The sequence below is a fragment of the Lepidochelys kempii genome, chromosome 7 (genome assembly GCF_965140285.1).
Source record: "Lepidochelys kempii isolate rLepKem1 chromosome 7, rLepKem1.hap1, whole genome shotgun sequence".
Lineage (NCBI taxonomy): Eukaryota > Metazoa > Chordata > Testudines > Cheloniidae > Lepidochelys > Lepidochelys kempii.
Genome location: NC_136386.1, coordinates 88258526 through 88280266, shown reverse-complemented (window position 1 = coordinate 88280266; position 21741 = coordinate 88258526). Strand labels below are relative to the sequence as shown.

General features: G+C 42.3%; 1 protein-coding gene across 6 annotated transcripts in view; it reads right to left on the bottom strand.

The window, feature by feature from the left end:
- The window catches only part of PCDH15 (protocadherin related 15), a 1335873-nt gene that overhangs the window by 412675 nt on the left and 901457 nt on the right, over positions 1–21741 (bottom strand). For all 6 annotated transcript variants that reach the window (XM_073353680.2, XM_073353679.2, XM_073353690.2 and 3 more), the window contains one exon: positions 9492–9602. In XM_073353680.2, coding sequence (XP_073209781.1) covers positions 9492–9602 — 111 coding nt within the window. The remainder of the gene's footprint in view (positions 1–9491; positions 9603–21741) is intronic.

Sequence of the window (21741 nt, the reverse complement as noted above, 5' to 3'; positions counted from 1 at the left end):
AAAAGGGAGCTCACTTCAGTTTGTGGTGTGCGTGTGAGCAGCTGGGAGCAAGAGGCACTAGGAATTGAGAGTGAGAAGGTGTACTGCTGGAGAACTGAGGAGTACAAGCATTATCAGACACCAGGACAAAGGTGAGGATAAAGAAGGTGTTGGGAGGAGGCCATGGGGAAGTAGCCCAGGGAGTTGTAGCTGTTGCACAGCTGTTCCAGGGGCACTCTAGCCAGCTGCATTCCACAGGGCCCTGGGCTGGAACTCAGAGTAGAGGGCGGGCCCGGGTTCCTCCCAAACCTCCTAACTCCTGATCAGACACAGGAGTTGACCTGGACTGTGGGTTCATGAAAACAGCCAAACTGAATCTCTGAGGCAAGCAAATCCTCCAATAAGCACAAGACCCACCAAGGTAGAGGAGGAACTTTGTCACAATACTTATATTGTGTAATTTATTGAGAGTTTATAACTTCCTTACTATTATTTTTAGAGGGTGACTAAATGGGGCATAGCTCCACCAAAACATATTACCCATGCAATAGCTTCTTCCTTTCAGTTTCCCCCACTCCCTTTGAGAAATATTTCTTTCATGTTCCTCAAAAATAACTCCTTGTTATTTCCCTGGTAATATTCAGGTAATATCCAGATTCTAATCTTGCTTACTTGCTGCTAAATTGAGGACACTTAAACTGGTAGGCCCAAATCCCAAGCACTGAATACACCAACGTACTCTTCAGAAGGACACCTTAGAAAATACTATTACTACTACTAATTCATGATCCCATCTTAATTTGTTACCTTTTCAGCATGATCTTGATTCAGCACATGCTTAAATCTGCCCCATTCCACAAAGCATTGAGCTACATCAGTGGGTGTTAACCATTTAAAAATATGTTTTTCTGAATAGTGATGGACCTAAGTTTGAGCTAAAGTGCTCTCCTTAATTCATAGATGTTAAGGCCAGAAGGGACCATTATAATCTTCTGGTCTGACCTTCTACATAACACTGGTCATAAGACTTCATCCAGTAATTTCTGCATCAAACCCATAACGTCTGTTTGATCTACAGAATATCTTTTAGAAAGATATCCAGTCTTGATGTAAAGAGTTCACATTATGTAAAATCTACCACAGCCCTAGGTAAATTGTTCCAATGTTTAAAAATATGCATCCTATTTCTAGCCTGAATTTCTCTAGCCTAGCTTGCAACCCACTGGCTCTTGTTATTTTTTTTCTCTGGAAGATTAATGATATGTATAGTATCAGAAATGTTTTCCTTATGTAGGCACTTTTAAATCAAGATTGAGCTTCTTAAATGTATCACCATGACTATGTAGGTATTTCTACATGGCCAGTGAAGGTATGATTGTAGAACATGTGTTAGCTTTAATCTACCTGCAAAGGTGACAATAATAATGCAGATGAGGAGGAATAAGCTTCAGCATAGGCAGGCTACCCCAGCACAAGCACACTGGGGATCCTGTATTTTACTCATATCGCGAGCCTGTGCTGAAGCCCACGCTACCAACTCTGCTACTATTGTTACCTGTACTAGCTAAGCTACGTAAGCTACCCATACGTTAGTATGGGTATGCTGACCTGTCCTACAAATGTCCCTTCACTTGCAGTGTAGACATATCCTATAAGACATGTTTTCCAGACCTTGAATCATATTCTTGTTGCTCTTTTCTGAACCCTTTCCAATTGGTCAGCAACCTTTTTGGAGTGTGAACTCCAGAACTGGACACAATCTTTCAGTAATGGTCTCGCTAATGTTGTACACAGGGGTAATACTGCCTCCCTAATCCTACTTGATATTTCCTTATTTAGGCAACCCAGGATTGGGATTGCCATCTTTGCTACACCACACCATGAGCTCATAGTTAGTGATTGTATAAACATTAACTCTAGGTCCTTTTCATTGCCATTGCATTTCAGGAACCTTCCTCTCACTTTATAAGTACGACTTACATTGCTCATTTCTACATGTATGACCTGGTGTTCAGCTATATTAAAAACCTGCTGTTCAAATGAGATCACCTTATCAAGTGATTCAGATTGGTTTGTACAACTGACCTGTTCACATAATTATTTACCACACCACCAATATTGGTGTTATCTGCAAATTTTGCCAGAAATGTCTTTTATATTTTCTTTCAGATCATTGATAAAGATACTGAATTGCCAAGAACAGATCCCTGCAGTATCCCACTAGAAATACCCCTTATGAATTATGATTCCCCATTTACAAGTACTTTTGAGTTCTATCAGTTAATCAATTTTTATCCCTGTAATATGGGCTACAGTGATTTTGTTTAGTGCAATTATTTTTAATCAAAATGTCCTGTTATGTTTTTTTTAAATCATAGTGAGATATGCCTTACAGAAGTTAAGTATTATATCAACACAGATACCTTTATCAACCAAACTTGTAATCTCGTCAAATTGGGGGCCATGCCATCTTTTTTAGTTTATTATACAGAATATTTTGTAATTGATGCTACATCTTGATTAAAAACAGAATTAAGCAAAAATATATTAACTGGAGAAAATCCTAGTGAAAACTTGCAAAACTTTCCTTTTGTTTCAAATGACTATGATATTCTTCTGTCTTAAAATGATGACTAATTTTGCTGTACATTGTTGAACAGAAACAGCTTCTGTGCTTCACCCCAGGAGTAGTTGCATTTCAATTGAGGATGATATGGTGCCTTTTTAACACAGCAATTTAAGTACTTTTTGATCCTCTGGAATGAAAAGCATTAGACTGGATAAATTAGATACTTGGTCTGATCTTCACCTAACACTCCACTTTCTCTTTCAAGATAATATGCATAAATAATGAAATAGTAACAGGAGTAGGAACTTTTACTTGGTCTCCCTACTCCCAGGTGAGAGCTCTAACCACTAGACTATAAAATTATCCTCACTTTCTCTGGCCCAATGACTATTTATTATACAAAGTGGAACAACTTCAATAGACACAAGGACCTACCCCAGAATACTCTATAGAGTGGTGGTAAGAATACTTACCTGGGGGAGTGTAGCCAGACAGACAGCCCCCTCAGCCCCCCCCAGACCAGCATTGCTCGAAACACAGGAGGAAGCCGGAACAGGGCACTTAACATATATTCCAGCACAGCCTTTGAAGCTGTGAAAAGCACAGGTGTGCTGCTATAATGTGCCTCTGGGAACAGATACAACGATTAAGCTCACAGCAGGCAGAGGCCCTGTGACAGACATGGCTCTTAGCCCCTACTAAATAGCGTGATGCACACACACCAACATCCTAGGTGGGAAAATATTTACCCTGATAAAAGAAATGTCCAGTAGTCGACACTTATTGTTTCTCTCCCTTGCAAGTGTAAACTACTCTTGCGAAAGCTGGCGTCGCCCAGACAGACCAGCCTCAATTTGGCATAAGAAAGGAGAAAGAGAATAAAGGAGTACAGAGGTATAAGTAGGGGACCTACAGCACCATGATTTTTGAGTGCTTTTCACTATCTATCTGCTGGTCAGATAAGTGACAGCCTCCCAAGGCTTCTGCAGCTAAGAGGGTCCCTAAGCCTTGTCCCTTATTCGTCTTTCCGCGGAATTGAGTGACCGATCCTGGCTTGGCACCGCTGGAATCGAGAGATGCAAGGAGGGTAAGAAGCACCCACACCTGATCTCCTATCTTTAGAGTACACATATTTTGAAATAGAGCTCTATACTTTGTTTTCTTTCTTTGGGATTGTGGCTTCAGTTTTGTAACTTGTTTGTGTGTGTAACATCTCTACATTTAAATAAGTAGGCACTAGCAATTTTGTAACCACATGATTAGAATCTAGCTTAATAAATTTTGGTAACCATTTGTGCATAAGCCTGACTTGTTTTTTCTGGTTTACTGTAAAGCAGCCAACACAATTAAAGAACCTCAGCCGTTTTGGCTCTAAAGCCTGGCCATTAGGTGAGAGTACTAAGAGCCTAGCATTGAGTTGTGCCACCTCCATGGGGCAAACTCTTGGGGCACCTGTCAGTCAATCCTGGCTGCCCGCTGCGAAGGAGCTCTGAGCTCTAGCAGTTAAAGTCACGGGTGGTTAGGACCTTGGGGCATCCGTCAGCCTAGCCCGGGCTGCCCGCCACGAAGGGACAGTGCGTCCTAGCGGTTAAAGTCACGGATGGTATAAACGGGCATAGCTGGCACCTCACCAAACATCCTTGGCCGTCGGCTAACAGGGTGGAAGGCATGCATTGAATTCCCTGCTCCAGAAAGGGAATTTGAATTCAGTCTTCCACAGCCCCAGAGAAGATGCTAACCACTGGGATATTAGGCATAAGGGGAGCACCACAACCACTACCTCCTCTGACCATTTTGTTAATGGCACCTAAGTCCCCTTGTGAATCCAGCCTGAAAGAAAATGTGGCTAAAAAAATTCTGCAAATTTGCGAATAGTTTTGAGTTGATGAAAACTGCATTTTTTGGTAAATAAACTATTCTCTGAGATCACTTCTACAACACCTGAGCACTCAAAACTTCATTGAAATCAATTCCCATTTGATTACAGTACCAGATTTGAGTATGCAGTGATTGAAATAATGGGTATTCTGGCCTAAACATGCAACCTTTACTCACTCAAGTAGTTCTCATTCATATAGGTAGCTTTATTATGGAAATTGTATGGGATGGGTCACTATGATACTAATCCTCCAAAGATTTACACTTGTGCTTAACTTGAAGCACATGAATAATCCTGCTGAATTCAATAAAACTAATAGGACTTACAGTTAAGTATGCAAGCCTTTGCAGATTCAGGGCTTATGTTTGTAGCAGTGACCAGAGTTCAAAAAAAGATGTCACTCACCAAAGTCCAGGAGTTCCTAAATTGTGGTACATCTATCACTAGTTGTATGTGAATTTGATGTTTCATCCATTCACTTCACATTTTTAAAATTATTTAGTATGTGAACCAATAAACATTGGGAGCCAACACCCTAAGTTTACATACAGGAGAGCCAACCTTCTTCCTCTCCCATCCCAACTGTTTCACTGCCTTCTCCACTGAATCACAGAATCCCATGGCATTTAGCACTCAGATAGAAGGGACGGCAGACAGGAAGTATCAATGTCCGAAGAAGAACTAGTTACTGTTAAGCAGAGGTGAAAGTAAGCCGGTCTGGTTCGGTATGGTGTACCGGCAAGAGCCAGTATGCCATGCTGGACTGGACTGGCTTCCCCAAGCTGGCGATTTAAAAGGCCCGGGGCTCCCTGCAGCAGCCAGAGCCCCAGGCCCTTTAAATTGCCTCCCGAGCCCCACTGTCAGAGCCCTGGGGTAGCAGCGGCGGGCTCCGGTGGTGATTTAAAAGGCCCGGGGCTCCGGCTGCTGCAGGGAGCCCCAGGCCCTTTAAATCACCACTGGCGCCCTGCTGCTGCTACCCCGGGGCTCCGGCAGCAGGGCTTGGGCAGAGATTTAAAGGGCCCGGGGCTCCGCTGCAGTAGCGGCAGCTGGAGCCCTGGGCCCTTTAGATTGCCCCTGAGTCCTGGGGCTCCCAGCTGCCTCTGCAGCTGGTAGTTCCAGGGGTGTTTTAAAGGGCCTGGGTATTTAAAGGTTGAGGCCACGCCCCCCCTGCTCAGGACTCTGGAGTACCGGTAAGTGCTTTAAGTTACTTTCACCCCTGCTGGTAAGTAACCTTTCTTTTTTGTTTGGGAGACTTTATGCATTCTCATTTCTGAGAGACCAGTGAGCAGTGCTACTTAGGTGGAAGATGGGTGAAAAGTTCTTCGTGAATCGGACTTCTTCTAGGAGTCAGACACCTGTTCTGGTTCCAAAAAGAAGCTGGAGAGACCCCCAAAATTTGCCTCAGATGGCACCAAGGGCTGCCCAAACCACTCCCCAGAATGGGATGAATCCGGATAGGAGCCTAGAAGAGTGATCTGACCTGGAATAGAGTCAGGAAGGCAGGGGCCAGGACTGTTGCTGGGGGCCTAGTGTCCATACATGAAAAGATAGATGGGGTTCAAGGAATTCTTAGTAGGGAAATATTTTCAGAGGTTAGTGCCTGCATTTTCAATGCAGGCAACAGAAGACACTGCACTGGTGAGCGTAGCACTAAGAGCTCCTGCCCTGAGCCACGTGAAGACAGAGTGGTGCTTCATCCAATTTTTGTTTTTTGAAGTTTTAAGTGGTGGGGTGCTTGGACTTTTCCTTCCATTTGGAAAGAAGAGTTTTTGGACACGTGAGCCAGTACTGTGTCAGTGCTGGGTTCCAGAGGTACGGTTGATGCCATGGTAGTCAAGGAGAAGCCCAGGGGTTCAGGTAGAAGTAGATATCAATTTACTTGGTCCTGGAAAGCCAGTTAAAGATGGCTTAGGTATTAGAGCAGGGGTAGGCAAACTACGGCCCATGGGCAGGATCCGGCCTGTCAGGGATTTGGAACCAGCCCCCCGGGATTGCCCCCCCCAGCCATGGTGCCATGGGCCGCGTGCCACTCCCGGAAATGGCCAGCACCACATCCCTGTGGCCCCTGGGGAAGGGGGGCAGTAGACTCCACGCGCTGCCCTCTCCTGCAGGCACTGCCCCCCGCAGCTCCCATTGGCCGGGAACGGGGAACCGCGGCCAGTAGGAGCTTTGGGGGAGGTACCCACAGGCGAGGCTAGCGCATGGAGCCCTCTGCCCCCCTTCCCCCAGGGGCCGCAGGGACATGGTGCCTGCTGCTTCCAGGAGCAGTGTGGGGCCGGGCAGGTAGGCAGGCAGCCTGCCTGAGCCCTGCTGCACGCTGCTGCCATCCCAGAGCTGCTTCAGGTAAGCGGCGCTGGGCCCGAGCCCGTATCCCAAACCCCTCCTGCACCCCGCACCCTAACCCCCGCCACACCCCTCCTGCACCCAGCCCCCCTGCTTTAAGCCCCCTGCTGCACTCCTCCTACACCTCAACCCCCTACCACACCCCGCACCCTCCTGCAGCCCAACCCCCTGCCCTGAGTCCCCTCGTACAGCCCGCACCTCTCCTGTGCCTCAACCCCTTGTCCTGAGCACCTTCCTGCACACTGCACCCCCTCCCACACCCCGCACTCCCTCCCGCACCCCAACCCCCAGCCCTACATTCATGGCCCTGCATGCAATTTTCCCACCCAGATGTGGCCCTCAGGCCAAAAATTTTGCCCACCGCTGCATTAGAGCTTTAATAGGTGCCATAGGTGCTGAGGGACTGTGGGAGATAGAAGAGTCCCTGGTGTTAGGTAGAGGAGTCTGGGGCTTTAACCCTTGGTAGAGGCCAAGGCTAATGCTGAAAAGCTAATGCCATTCAAAATCTGGATGAGCCTGAAGTCGGAGCTTCTAGTACCAGTGAGTCCAGGGTGTGAAAGCCCTGTACATCACACACTGTGTGGGAGAGTGTTGCTTGCATATGGATACTAGGCAGCAAATATGTGTCTCCAATTTTGTAACCGAAACAGAGCATGATGTGCATTTCCTGGTACTGGTGTGACCCTGGATGGATCTGAAGAAATCTGGGAAAGTTAAAATGGAACTGAGGCACTTGGAGTAGAGGTGCTGTATTGCTTTATATATTGTAAGGCATCTGATATAAGAAGCCATGCAAAGGCATTCATGCACCCCCTCCCCAAAAGGGATACTGCTTTGACCGGGGAATCTACATGATCACTGCCAGGAGATGCAATCCCACAAGTGGGAACGCACAAAAGTCCTCAGTTTCCCTTTTGTATTCTCATATAATAATAAATAATAATAATCAATACTAGCAGCAACTATTTTACTTTTATGTAGCACTTTTCACCCAAAATGATCAATTTATATTCCATATATTCTATTCCAAATATATTACTTTAAGAGCATGCTATTTACATTGCAAAGTCCAACACTTGAAAGCTATGAAATGCCAGATTTATAGTTGCCCATGCAACCTTAATTCAGCTCCCCTGTGCATCCATCCTGTGCACTGAAGGGGGCAGATGGACAGTAGAAATAACAGTATGTAATTAAAGACAGTATCACAATGCATACGCACAATGAGAGCGGAGACAACGATAACGCTACCATTTCCTAACTTTTTTTCATAGTTAACTTTGCAACCTAAATGACATTATTTTAACCTATTTTTGTATGTAACTTGCCTTTTTCTTCATTATTAAAAACAACTAGAAAAAGCAAATACTATTCTGTGCAGCTATACCAACCCCTCCATCACATATGATCAGCAGGGTTTGAACTCTGACCCTTCAGCAATACAGTACGGATTACTACCACTTAGGCTACATAACTAACTATATCAGGTAGCAGCAGCAACGGAAGTTTGTTATCCCCCAGCACGGATGGACTGTTGGGACCAGATCCTGTGGCTTGTCAGTGATGGAGGAGCCCCACCCAGTCAAGCTCGCTCTCTCTTTCCAGCTCAGGAGCCGAGAGGAGCTCTTATCCCATCTAGTGTCCCTAAAGTGGAAGAATAAGCCACCAAAACCAGATGCTGGGGAGAGCCAGCCCTGGCTCTCTTTCTTCCCCAAACTTATTGCATGAGTTCCAGCCCTAGGTGAAGTCCCCGGAGGTGAGGTGGGGATGGGCCATTGAGACACAGTGTTGGATTTGGGAGAGGGGAAGCCCAGTCTGATTTCTGTCCCATGTGGTGCTCCCAGAAAAGAACAAAGGTCACTGTGGTCCTCTTTGCAAATTCTGAGGTCTAAAATTTGTTTTAATCTGGATTAATACAAAAAGCCTGAGATATTTATTAAAGAAGAGGGTGAATTTTCAAGTGGATTCTTTCCTTTCTTTGGCACAACATTGAACAAGGCAGTACAAATGCAAATAGATATTTTCAGGAGCAAACGCTTCTAAGGTTATATGAGAGCATCCTGTTCAACCACTACACCATTTGTGTGGAATTTATAACTGCTGCATAGGAATGGAATAGAATCTGTTCATCTACTTATTATAAATACAAATTTTATTGTAAAAAGAACAGGAAAAATAACTTTCATTGTCTTCCAAGACACCTAAAGTCTTCTCCCAAAGACAGCTATATTAGATACAGTTTAAATGTCACTTTTATTCTCAGCATGCATTATCCACTGCTAGTCATGCTGTAAAAAACACTTAACACAAATACAGTGTGAACTGAAAGAAAAATTGCCTCGTTTTAGAAGGCTGCATTTCAAAGCTCAGGGATACAGTTAAACTGTATCCATTAAACTAATTTCAGATCACATTAGTATAGCTAGATGTGTCAGAAAAAACTCTGACACTAGAATGTACTTTTCTACATGCACTATACTTAAAATATACAATCTATTCCTCATGCCAAAAGAATGTCTTATTTCACAACATGAATATCTTTGTTCTAACCAGCAATATGCCAAACTGTGTTAAAAGATGATAAGGACTAAAGAGATATTAGGCAACATCGCAACACTGGTGACTTAAGAAAAAGAGCATGTAGAAAAGACTTCTTCACACCCTATCCCCTGCTCCTGAAGAATTGATGACAGAAATAACCATTTTGGAATCCATACTTACATTTGCTTGAACAATAACAAAATAACGTGTCTTTTCTTCATAATTTAGTCTCTCCCGTAAAACTACTGCTCCAGACAAAGTGAGAGGAATGTCAAAGGTCCTGTTGGATGTCTGCAAAAGACAAAACAAAACAAAATAAGAATTCATATGCTGTATTTTAATGTTAACTAATGCAGACGGCTTACAATGGATAGATATATTGTATGGTAATCAAGGATCTATTAGGGTAGTGTTCTGATTAATTTGTCTGATCAGTTCTTTGTACATTTTTATTTGATAAAGTGCGTTTCATATAAAACCCATAATAAAGATTCTGTAGGTAACTTAGCACCACAATCTTTTTCATGTATTATTACTTCCATTCATAAAATGTCATGGGCTACTTGTTAGCAGAGACTTGGGAGCACTAGTCTTTCTTATATTCCCTTTTCAGAGTATTGTATCATTGTTGGACACTGCAGATAGGAGAGTTCAAAACAACTTTTTCTGTTTATCAGAACATATTCATGTTCTTTGATTTCTTCCTGTTGTCCTTTCCTATATTCAAGGAAGATCTCCTGCTGCTGAGAAAGTACTTTCAAGTATCAGAATCTTAAAAAAAACACACACAAAAAAAAAACGTAGCCTCATTGACTTTAAGGACAATCATGATCACCTAGTCTGACCTTCTTCACATCACAGGACACAGAATCTTACCCATCCACTCCTGTAATAGACCCATAATTTTGGCAGAGTTACTGAAGTCCTCAGATCATGATTTAAAGACTTCAAGTTAAAGAGAATTCACCATTTACTCTAGTTTACATCAGCAAGTGACCCATGCCACAGAGGAAGGAGGAAAAACTACCCTCCCCTGCATTTTCCAATTTTGTGGGGAGATGAAAAAAGTTAAAAAAGAAGAAGGGTAAAGTAGAGACTCCCATTTAGACCTCAGTTCAGCAACATATTTAAGCACATGCTTAAATCCAACTGGGTCTTTTTGCTGGATAGAGATGGAGTTATTTATATGATTAAAGTTAAGCAGTGCCTTACTTATTTTGCATCTTATTGAATCAAAGGTGAAATTCTATTTCCACTATATTTCCACTAACTTAAATAGACCGATTTCATTTTACAGTACTGAAACTACCATGTTGCATAAGACTAAAACTGATTTTCTTTGACAGCCCATTTTGAAAGAAGATAATCTAGAAGTTGAAACACAGAATTTAGAGACAGTTGATCAAGACCATGTTCTCAGTTCTGTCAACGACTGTCTCTGTAACATTCAACAATTTCCATCCCACCATCAACCTCAGCCTGGACCAGTCCACACAATAGACCCACTTCCTGGACACTATGGTGCTAATAAGTGATGGTCACATAAACACCACACTATACCAGAAACCTACTGACTGCTATTCCTACCTACATGCCTCCAGCTTTCACCCTGACCACACCACACGATTCATTGTCTACAGCCAAACTCTACAATACAACCGCATTTGCTCCAACCCCTCAGACAGAGACAAACAACTACAAGGTCTCTATCAAGCATTCTTAAAACTACAATACCCACCTGCTGAAGTGAAGAAACAGATTGACAGAGCCAGAAGAGTACCCAGAAGTTAACTACTACAGGACAGGCCCAACAAAGAAAACAACAGAACGCCACTAGCTGTCACCTTCAGTCCCCAACTAAAACCTCTCCAACACATCATCAAGGATCTACAACCTATCCTGAAGGACGACCCATCGCTCTCACAGATCTTGGGAGCCAGGCCAGTCCTTGCTTACAGACAGCCCCCCAACCTGAAGCAAACACTCACCAGCAACCACACACCACACAACAAAAACACTAATCCAGGAACCTATCCTTGCAACAAAGCCCGTTGCCAACTGTGTCCACATATCTATTCAGGGGACACCATCATAGGCCTAATCACATCAGCCACACTATCAGAGGCTCATTCACCTGCACATCTACCAATGTGATATATGCCGTCATCTGCCAGCAATGCCCCTCTGCCATGTACAATGGTCAAACTGAACAGTCTCTACGTAACAGAATAAATGGTCACAAATCAGACGCCAAGAATTATAACATTCGAAAACCAGTCGGAGAACACTTCAATCTCTCTGGTCACTCGATTACAGACCTAAAAGTGGCAATTCTTCAACAAAAAGACTTCAGAAACAGACTCCAACAAGAGACTGCTGAATTGGAATTAATTTGCAAACTGGACACAATTAACTTAGGCTTGAATAGAGACTGGGAGTGGATGGGTCATTACACAAAGTAAAACTATTTCCCCATGTTTATTTCCCCCCACTGTTCCTCAGATGTTCTTGTCAACTGCTGGAAACGGCCAACCTTGATTATCACTACAAAAGGTTTTCTTCTCCCCCCCGCCCCCGCCCCCCTGCTGGTAATAGCTCATCTTAAGTGATCACTCTCCTTAAAGTGTGTATGGTAACACCCATTGTTTCATGTTCTCTATGTATCTAAATCTCCCCACTGTATTTTCCACTGAATGCATCCGATGAAGTGAGCTGTAGCTCACAGAAGCTTATGCTCAAGTAAATTTGTTAGTCTCTAAGGTGCCACAAGTACTCCTTTTCTTTTTGCGAATACAGACTAACACGGCTGCTACTCTGAAATCTGTAACATTAAGAATCTTTTTGTGCCTCGGTTTTCCCATCTGTAAAATTGAGATATTTATTTAATTTACAGGTAAGTTGTGGAGATAATGTTTATAAAATATTTTAAGATCCATCAGTGAAAGGCTTTGTAGAAGAACAAAGTATTTTCTTTCCTTAAACAGACTATTATGGCAAGCTTTTTTCCCTAATGATGAATAATTCAGAGTTGAAAATGTTTGTTTAAATTGTGACAGATTTTTCAGTACACAAGTGGTCCATATTACAAGTGGGCCATGTTACCAATAGCAGTTGTTTGCTGTTCTGTTTACTTTTATTTGACAGTTATGTCTTTTTGGACAAAAATAAGCACAGTCAGCATTGGAGAGACACACTGAAAAAAATCTACTGAAATGCAAACATTTCATATGGAAGCAGAAGAAAAACTAAAGTAGAGCTAGTGAGATAGCAAGAGCAAAGGAGAATAATTTAAAATATCCCTCAAGGCAAGAAGAACTTTAAAATGGTAAAACTGTCATAGAAAGGTAAAATTTAGTCTTACCAACCTTTTGAGATTGAAGGCAGGTGTAGATTTTGAGTGAGAGAAGCTTTTTTTTTTTTTTTTTTTTGCTTCAGGTGTTTCAGTGTAAAAAAAAAAATCCACTTTATGTTAAAAACTATCATGGCTATGTGTTCTCTACCCAGCACTAAGAAATAGGCTACTGGGTTTTCATAATACGTACTCTAATATAAACCTAAAACTACAGCATTTAAAAAAACAACAATACAAAGCAAGCACATTGCTGTATGACACCACGTTGTGAATGATTGCTTTAGCATTTAATGCATTTCATAATAATGCAATGATGCTAGTGCAGTAATGTGCCATAATGCAATGCTGCGTTTATTTTAAACAAATAAAATATTAATTGACAAAACAAAGATTCTGAATGGCAAATATTAGAAGCCATGGAAAAAAAAAGTAACCCAGACAGAGTTCCTGGAGGCCCATTCATATTCATGCACACTTAAAAAAAAGTCACACAAATTTAGCCAAAATGTAATACTAATAGAGTGATGCAATGTCATGGGAGGACTCATGGGAGGCAGTAGAGGTGTTGGGTTATAGGTGGTTTGGGGCATGATGGTTTTCTTACTGGTGAGGTGTGCATCTCTGTGTTGAGGAGTAAAAGGTATGCCATGTCAGATGCCTTAATTTATCACTTTCTTGCTTTTGTGTTAGGTACGTTATGTATAGAGGAACCTTAACTCAGATACAACATAGAGTTTTGTGCACTAATATATGAAAAACATTTTAGTTAAATGAGTTTTGGTAAAATATTTTCTGTGAATTGACCGAGCACAGGAGGGGAGATGTGGACTGATTTCATGTATGGATCTCTATTCAGAAAACATGAGATGGGCCTATAGTTCTGCCATAGATGGGTGAGGTCCTGCTACCATTTGCTGCTGTGGAATGGAATATTGTAAGGATGAAGTAATATGGGAGACCAATCAGAGTAGGGGTTGGGGGTGGGACGAGTGCAGAGAGATGAAAGGGTTGGATCAGGAGTGCTAATGTGCATGCAGAGTGCAATAGGGAAAAAACCACCAGATTCTTAGTCGGTGTAAATCAGTATCACTCCATTGTAGTAAATGGATCTACAACATTTTACACCAGATGTTGATATGGCCCCAATGTAAGAGACTGTTTAGGGGAATGTTCAGCAGTTGTGAGGATGGGCAGGCTGCCAGGTTGAACTGGCATCAGCCATTGGTGATAATGGGAGTAGGAAAGGGAGAAACCTGATGTGGCTGATGGAGTTAGGAGGAGAGGGGACAGGAGTTCTGAAAAGTCTGGGAGGTAGTTGCCAGTCAGAATGGAGGCTGGGAGGGGAACAAATAGAAGTACAAAGGGAGTTGACAAGCAAGTGCAAATGTATTGATTATGAAGTAGATTATACAGGGTGAGAACCAATTTAAACATAGTACTGCTTGAATGAGGGGGTAGCTGGTGTTTATTGGCATAGCTCCACTAATGGACCAGTAATACACAGATGGGTGAGAGTTGTACAGCACCTAGGTAAATGGGTCAGAACCAAGAAGGGACTGGTGGCTGGTGGGTTGGAATGGGATATTAAACAGCTAAAAGGGACAAGGAGTCCAATCACGAGTTAGGAAGGGTTCAAGGCTATGTGTATGGACTGAAAAGGAGGAAAATTAATTGGAGAAACTCTTAAAATCATGAGTGGTAGGTAAGTTGCTCTGAAGTTCAACTTTGAACAACCATTTCTAAGGCCATTTTGCACACCATATCTCTGAAGCCCAATGCTGGTTGAAGGCAATTGTAGCATTAACCTCTCCAGTTTTGCCCATGATCACACACTCTAATTTTCTTCACTCTGCGCAGCAATGCAAGAAAGTCACTGGAAATTAGTTCTCCACTTTAGCAGCAGGAGCAGCATGTTGCAACATTTAGATGTGTGGTAAGTGGTGTCCTTTGGGTTTCTGCTGTCTGGCAGTTTTCCACTCAGTACAGAGAGCCAGCAGTTTTTGCCTCAATATTTTTTTTAAAGGAATTTGCTAATATATGGCAGAGTTGTTGTAAATTAAGTAAATAACTGCAAGCATTTGTGATTACTGTACAGTATCATAATGTAAATGCATATGCCACTTCTAATCCATGATTGAGATTTCCATGATGGCTCTGGACCCTTTACCTAAGAGATAAAGTGCCAGAGCAGCATAAAGGGACCCTAATAGAACCAGATTCAGATGGGTGAAAACAGGAACTGAGGAAGACATCCAGGCTTCAAGGAACCCCTGGCAAGTCCTGGGATAAAGGATGTGCTAGGTCTGGGGACAGGGGTGCCTCAGGGGGTCTGCAGCATGCAGCACTGCAGAGATTCTGGCAATACTGCTGCACAAAGAAAGCTGGGGACAGACTTTCCTGAGGAACTGTCTAATATTAGGCTAGGGATGCTCTGAACTCCAAAGCAGACGGGAGTCATATGGGTTCATAGCTGCTGCTGCCCTGTGCTGACAGTTCTGGGCCTCGAGGGGTTACTGGGCCTTAGTGTATATCTACACAGCAAAGAAAAACCCATGACTGACCCATGCCAGGCAACCCAGGCTTGCCGGGATCAGTCTGTGGGGCTTTTTCATTGCTGGACAGACTTCCAGACATTGGCTGGAGACCAGGCTCTAGGACCCTGCAAGGTGGGAGGGTCCCAGAGCTGAAGCTTCTACCCAATCCCATCCTTTGGGTAGAAAGATGTTCTAGTTACAAAAGGTGACAGTACGAATATTGACAAATCTAATGGATATAACCCCTGACTCTATACAAAAAGAAGGTCTTAAGAAGTTATCAGAAGTATCTAAACATTGGAGCTTTGTTGAATGAGAATAACCTGATATTGAATAAGCAGTTAGAGTAGAAATGTGTGACAACTCTTGATGTTTAATTAGACAGGCAGACAATGCACATTTGTGAATCTTTTCAGTAGAGGTTAATAGCTACCTACCTATTAGTTTTTCATTGCCACCAAATTTGTGCTTATTTTTGGTATGCAACTTTACCAAGACTGCAGACATCTCCCTTGAGTATTTTGGACATCTTCATTCACAATCTATCCTAAGCAAGGGGAAACACATAGCTGTTTGTAGTATGTCACTTGGTGCAGCTACATGGATGCTGCACTTGCTGGGAGGAGAAACAAAGCTCAATCTAATCCCTCCCTCTCATCTGTGTGGAGGTCACAAGAAAGCAGTGGCTTTGCAGAGCCTGCTTTTGCTCCTCTGCTGCAACCTGAGGTTACAGGTTGCCCATGAAAGAGTGTAAAGGGGGTGGCCTTACTCCTCCATACTCACTTTTGTGGCTGCATAGTGCTGGTGATGATATAGCCCAGTGGTTCCCAAACTTTACTGGTTCATGTACCACCCTCTTAAAAAAAATGTTGTGAAGTGAGTGGATGGAATATCAGCTTGTGTACCACAGTTTGAAAACTGTCTCAGCCTTTATCATTAAACAGCAGGCCTTGAGAGTGAAAAAATATGTTAGATTATATTCCCCATTTTTTGTATGTTACTATCGTTAGTTAAATTAAGGCAATCTCCATGAAAAGGGATAAAACCACAGGAAAAAAATATTTACAAAGTCTCACACCAAGAAAGGGCTATATAGAAAATACCCAAAAATAAAAAAGAAAAATTAAATTAGAGTTAAAAAAGTAAGAAGCTATATTAAAAAAAGAACCAACAAAAATGTTTATTTAACAAGGATAATCATGTTCTTATATAAAAATCTGCGGCTGCCACACGCACGATTTTCACTGTGGTTGCCACACGCACACACCTACTTGTACATGTTTCCAGCACCAACATCTGCATGAAGAGTTTACAGAAGAGCTGGTTAAATAATATGTGGTAAGTTATTCATTCAACAAATGTAAGGCCACTTTTAAATAAATTATTTGCCTAATATTTTTTCCAGTCTAAACTATGAGAATTTCACAAAAAGTGTAAATTGTTTTGTTTTTCAACTATTTGTCTTACTAATTTTAATATCTACTGAACAAGCACTGGTGATTTCATGCATAATATTTATTCACACAACTGGAGGCTAGGGGCTGAAAATCAGGCCCATGTAATCAGTTTATTTTACCTTCACTCTGGCCCAGATTCTCCCCTATGCTTGGACTATTTTACATGGCTTACCATGGACACAGACCCTAAAACTCTGATGGCATAGAGATGGAGGAAGGATAGGGCCTCAGATTCTCTGCACCTCAGAAATCTTCAGCTGACTTATGAGCATCTTGGAACTGCTAGGAGTTGGTATAACTTGCATCAGCTTCTAAGCTGGCCTAAATCATGCTAGAGGACACACAGCCTGCCCAGGAATGAATAGGCACAAGGATGATCTGAGGCCTTCTTCATACATTTCCTGCTAAACTGTACTGTTCACTCCTTAGGTGAAGTTGGGTGTTATTAGAATCAGAGATGCAAATGTGCAACCAAACACTTCCTGAAGGAAAAACAAATAATTTTATCAAAGCCCCCAGCTCAGTTACTAGCTGAGCTTTCCTTCCACTCCAAGCAACACATTCACCAGGAAGTCTTCTAGAGTATGCATCCTGTAAGTCAGGGGTTCTCAAACTGGGGGTCGGGACCCGTCAGGGGTCGCAAGGTTATTACATGGGGGATTGCGAGCTGTGAGCCTCCACCCCAAACCCTGCTTTGCCTCCAGCATTTATAACAGTGTTAAATATATTTAAAAGCGTTTTTTAATTCATAAGGGTGGTCACTTAAGAGGCTTGCTATTTGAAAGGGGTCACCAGTACAAAAGTTTGAGAACCACTGCTGTAAGTTCACTTGGCAACTGGCATGCAACCAGCATAACATTCTCTAGCACATACGCAACAGCTGGAATCAACCAGCAAAGTTTCTGGGTTAGCTGGGTTTAATTTAATAAAATTAACCAACATCCATAACCTGATATTGAATAAGCAGTTAAAGTAGAAATGTCTGCCTGATAACTTGATAGAATTCCTTGGTTTTACTGGATATCATCCAAACAACAGAGAAAACATAGCATGCTCCCTAAAAATTATCAGCTATTAGTCATATGAATGCAATAAAACTATCCTAATATACATCCAGGAGGCACAACGCAGGACAAACAGGTAAGTAAAGAGTTAAATTGATCCATGGTGTAGGGGCAAGGTTGCGGAAGATTGGCAAGGAGCTAAGTGGAGGACTGAGTATGTGACTGGATGTAAGCGGAGGATGCAGGCAGTTTCAATGAACTTTGTCCGACAGACCCTGCCAAAAGATATTGTAGCATAGCTCAGCATATTTTTCCCTGTAAACGAGTCAGTTTATGTGTCATAAATATAAAGGGAAGGGTAAACCCCTTTGAAATCCCTCCTGGCCAGGGGAAAGCTCCTCTCACCTGTAAAGGGTTAAGAAGCTAAAGGTAACCTCGCTGGCACCTGACCAAAATGACCAATGAGGAGACAAGATACTTTCAAAAGCTGGGAGGAGGGAGAGAAACAAAGGGTCTGTGTCTGTCTGTAGTCGTCTTGGCCAGGGACAGAACAGGAATGGAGTCTTAGAACTTTTAGTAAGTAATCTAGCTAGGTATGTGTTAGATTATGATTTCTTTAAATGGCTGAGAAAAGAATTGTGCTGAATAGAATAACTATTTCTGTCTGTGTATCTTTTTTGTAACTTAAGGTTTTGCCTAGAGGGGTTCTCTATGTTTTTGAATCTAATTACCCTGTAAGATATCTACCATCCTGATTTTACAGGGGGGATTTCTTTATTTCTATTTACTTCTATTTTTTATTAAAAGTCTTCTTGTAAAACACTGAATGCTTTTTCATTGTTCTCAGATCCAAGGGTTTGGGTCTGTGGTCACCTATGCAAATTGGTGAGGCTTTTTACCAAACCTTGTCCAGGAAGTGGGGTGCAAGGTTTTGGGAAGTATTTTGGGGGGAAGGACGCGTCCAAACAGCTCTTCCCCAGTAACCAGTATTAGTTTGGTGGTGGTAGCGGCCAGTCCAAGGATAACGGGGGTAATATTTGGTACCTTGGGGAAGTTTTGACCTAAGCTGGTAAAGATAAGCTTAGGAGGTTTTTCATGCAGGTCCCCACATCTGTACCCTAGAGTTCAGAGTGGGGGAGGAACCGTGACATTATTTAATAAGCATAAATTATATATATAAGAATGTAACCAGCTGTTGACCCCATGTAACCCCGAGATAAGCACGGAGAATATAGCGCCACAGAGGACTCCCCCCCACCCCGGTGGAGTCCTGCCTGGTCAGCTGTCCCAAACGGCCAGAGTCCCCTGCAGCCCCTCCACGCATCCTAGGGGCTCCCCGCGCAGATTGGAGCATAAGTTCTTCCTTCCTTCAATAAAGCATAGTTTACTATTCTTAGGCCTGAGTGTCCTCCTTTCGCTGGTATCTCACCCCCCCAGCCATTGCGGGCACACATGGTAACAGTTGTTGACCAACACTTTAAATAGGACTCCAACCAAGACAAAGTAGGATCTGACAATCCAACAATAGATTGGAAATGTGACAAAAGAACATCATATTCAATAGCGTGGAATGCTACTAAAGGATCTAACAAAACTAAAAGTGATAAAAAATTTGAAATGGCAGAAATCTATAAATCACTATCCCACTTGACCAAAAAAACTTCTCTGCCGTGGTGAGCCCTAAAACCTGACTGGAATGTTTAATGTAAGCCAAATTGAATAAGAATTTTGCACTTTAATTACATGACTTTTACAATCACTTAAGAATAAAAACAAATTAGAACCCAAACAAAAATTAGATTCATCCACAGCTGTTGAGGAAGGTTTCTTCAGAAAAGAAATCAATGACGCTTGATTAATATCAAATCACTATTCCTAAATTATTGGTGCCATGAGAGGTAAGCACTTCTTTGGCAGCCAAGCAGAAAATAGATCCAAAACATACATCATTCTTAAACCTCAAATCACAACTACAATATCGATACAAAATCCTTATTAAAGTCAAGCAAAAGTTCCCGGGGAGCAAGTTCAAAAGATAGAGGAGAGTAATTGGGAAGTTGACTCAATACACAGTTTACTTGCAATGTCTGGAGATTATTTATGAAATAATTGCAGACTTTATTGCAGATGTGCATAGAAGGCTACTTACCACCAGAAGGCCCTTTTTATTCCTTCTGAGACACATTCAGGGGAAGATGTTATTGTGTAGACCTTTCCAATTAAACAGTTACATTTCTATGGCAGTTTTCCTAGGACTATTAGCCCCATGTTTAATTTACTTTTCAGTTGAATCTAATCAGTATCAGCCTCTATAGTATGTTTTGAACTGCAGACATAAAGTGGACAAAATTGACATAAATTGTTGTGTAATGAAAGACCAGGAGTATCTAAATAGTCTACAGTGATTTTTGTATCAGGAAATCAGGACCTGGATGTAAATGAGTAGTTTTATATATGTTGAAATATACCTATAAGTCCCCACTTCTGCATTGGCTCTGCCATCACAGACCCCTATATACTCTTGTTAATTGCCTGACACAGCACTTTGCACAAAATGTATATTACATATATTATTCAATTTTCAAGTAAACTTTGTAGAATTATAACAATATTGGAAACTGTCAGAGAAATACTACATTTTGTTGTGAAAAAGTTAAATTTACAGAAGTAATTATTTAATCCCCTGAGGTTGATGTGAGTTGCGTGTGTGTTAACTGCAGAAGCAGGATAACATATTTGGACTATCCCCAACATTTCTTTAATTATAGTTACACAAACTCAGCACAGATGTTATGGTGATTAGAATACAAGTATTCTAATCCACCAGATAATACCTGTAGCAGGATTTTCAAAAGTCAAAAAATCATTCAAATGAGCCTCAGATTAGTACAACAACAGCTCCACTTTTGAACTCCAATTTCAGAGAATTCCAGAGTGGGATTATTGAAAATGCGTAAAGTGACTTTGAAAGTTAGTGTAATTTGTGTTCCTAAATCACATAAGCACCTTTGAAAATTCCACGCCTTTGGTTGTTGGTAGGGCCCTATCAAATTTATGGTCCATTTTGGTCAATTTCATAGTCATAGGATTTTAAGAAATCATAAATTTCATGATTTCAGCTATTTACATCTGAAATTTCACAGTGTTGTAATTATAGGGGGTCCTGACCCAAAAAGGAGTTGCAGTGGGGTTGCAAGGTTGCTGTAGGGGGGCTTGTGGTACTGCTACCCTTACTTCTGCGCTGCTGCTGCACTGCCTTCAGAGCTGGGTAGCTGGACAATGGCGGCTGCTGGTGTGGTATTGCCACTCTTATTTCTGTGCTGCTGCCTGCAGAGCCGGGCCCTCAGTCAGCAGCCGCCACCCTCTGGCCGCCCAGCTCTGAAGGCAGCAGCACAGCAGTAAGGGTGGTGTGCTATTGTGTTGCTACCCTTACTTCTCCGCTACTGCTGGCGGGAGGCTACCTTCAGAGCCAGGCGCCCAGCTAACAGCTGCTGCTCTCCAGCTGCCCAGCTCTAAAGGCAGCGCAGAAGGGTGGCAATTCCACGACTCCCTTAAAATACTCTGATGACCCCCCTGCAACTCCCTTTTGGGTCAGGACCCCCAATTTGAGAAACTCTCTCTTGTGTTTTTGGGGGGTGAGTTTTGGAGAGGGAGTGAGCCATGCAGGAAGAACAGCCCCTTGAGCAGCAAGGAAACCAATATGGTTTTGGGAGGTGGGGAAGTAGATGAGGTGTACGTGAAGTTTGTAGATGGCCACAAGGGAGGGCAGAAAGAGAAATCTTTGTCACCTTTGCAGACTTTGATGTTTAGATTTGGGCAATTCTTGTCAGCTTCTTTGGATTTCCCCCTCTATTTTTCTAGCCAAAGATCTTAAGGGGGGGCAGGGTAGGCGTTTAGGGAGTTGGAAGGTAAAGAGACAAGCAATGGTGAAACACCCTGGGTTAGCAATTGGGACAGATGGATGGCTAGAGCAGTTAGTTAGGATAGTTCATGTACACTGACGCTGAACGAAAAGTGTGTAATTAAAAAAGGCACTAACAGTGGCTGGTTATGGTTAGGGGAAGTTGATATTATTGTAATAGA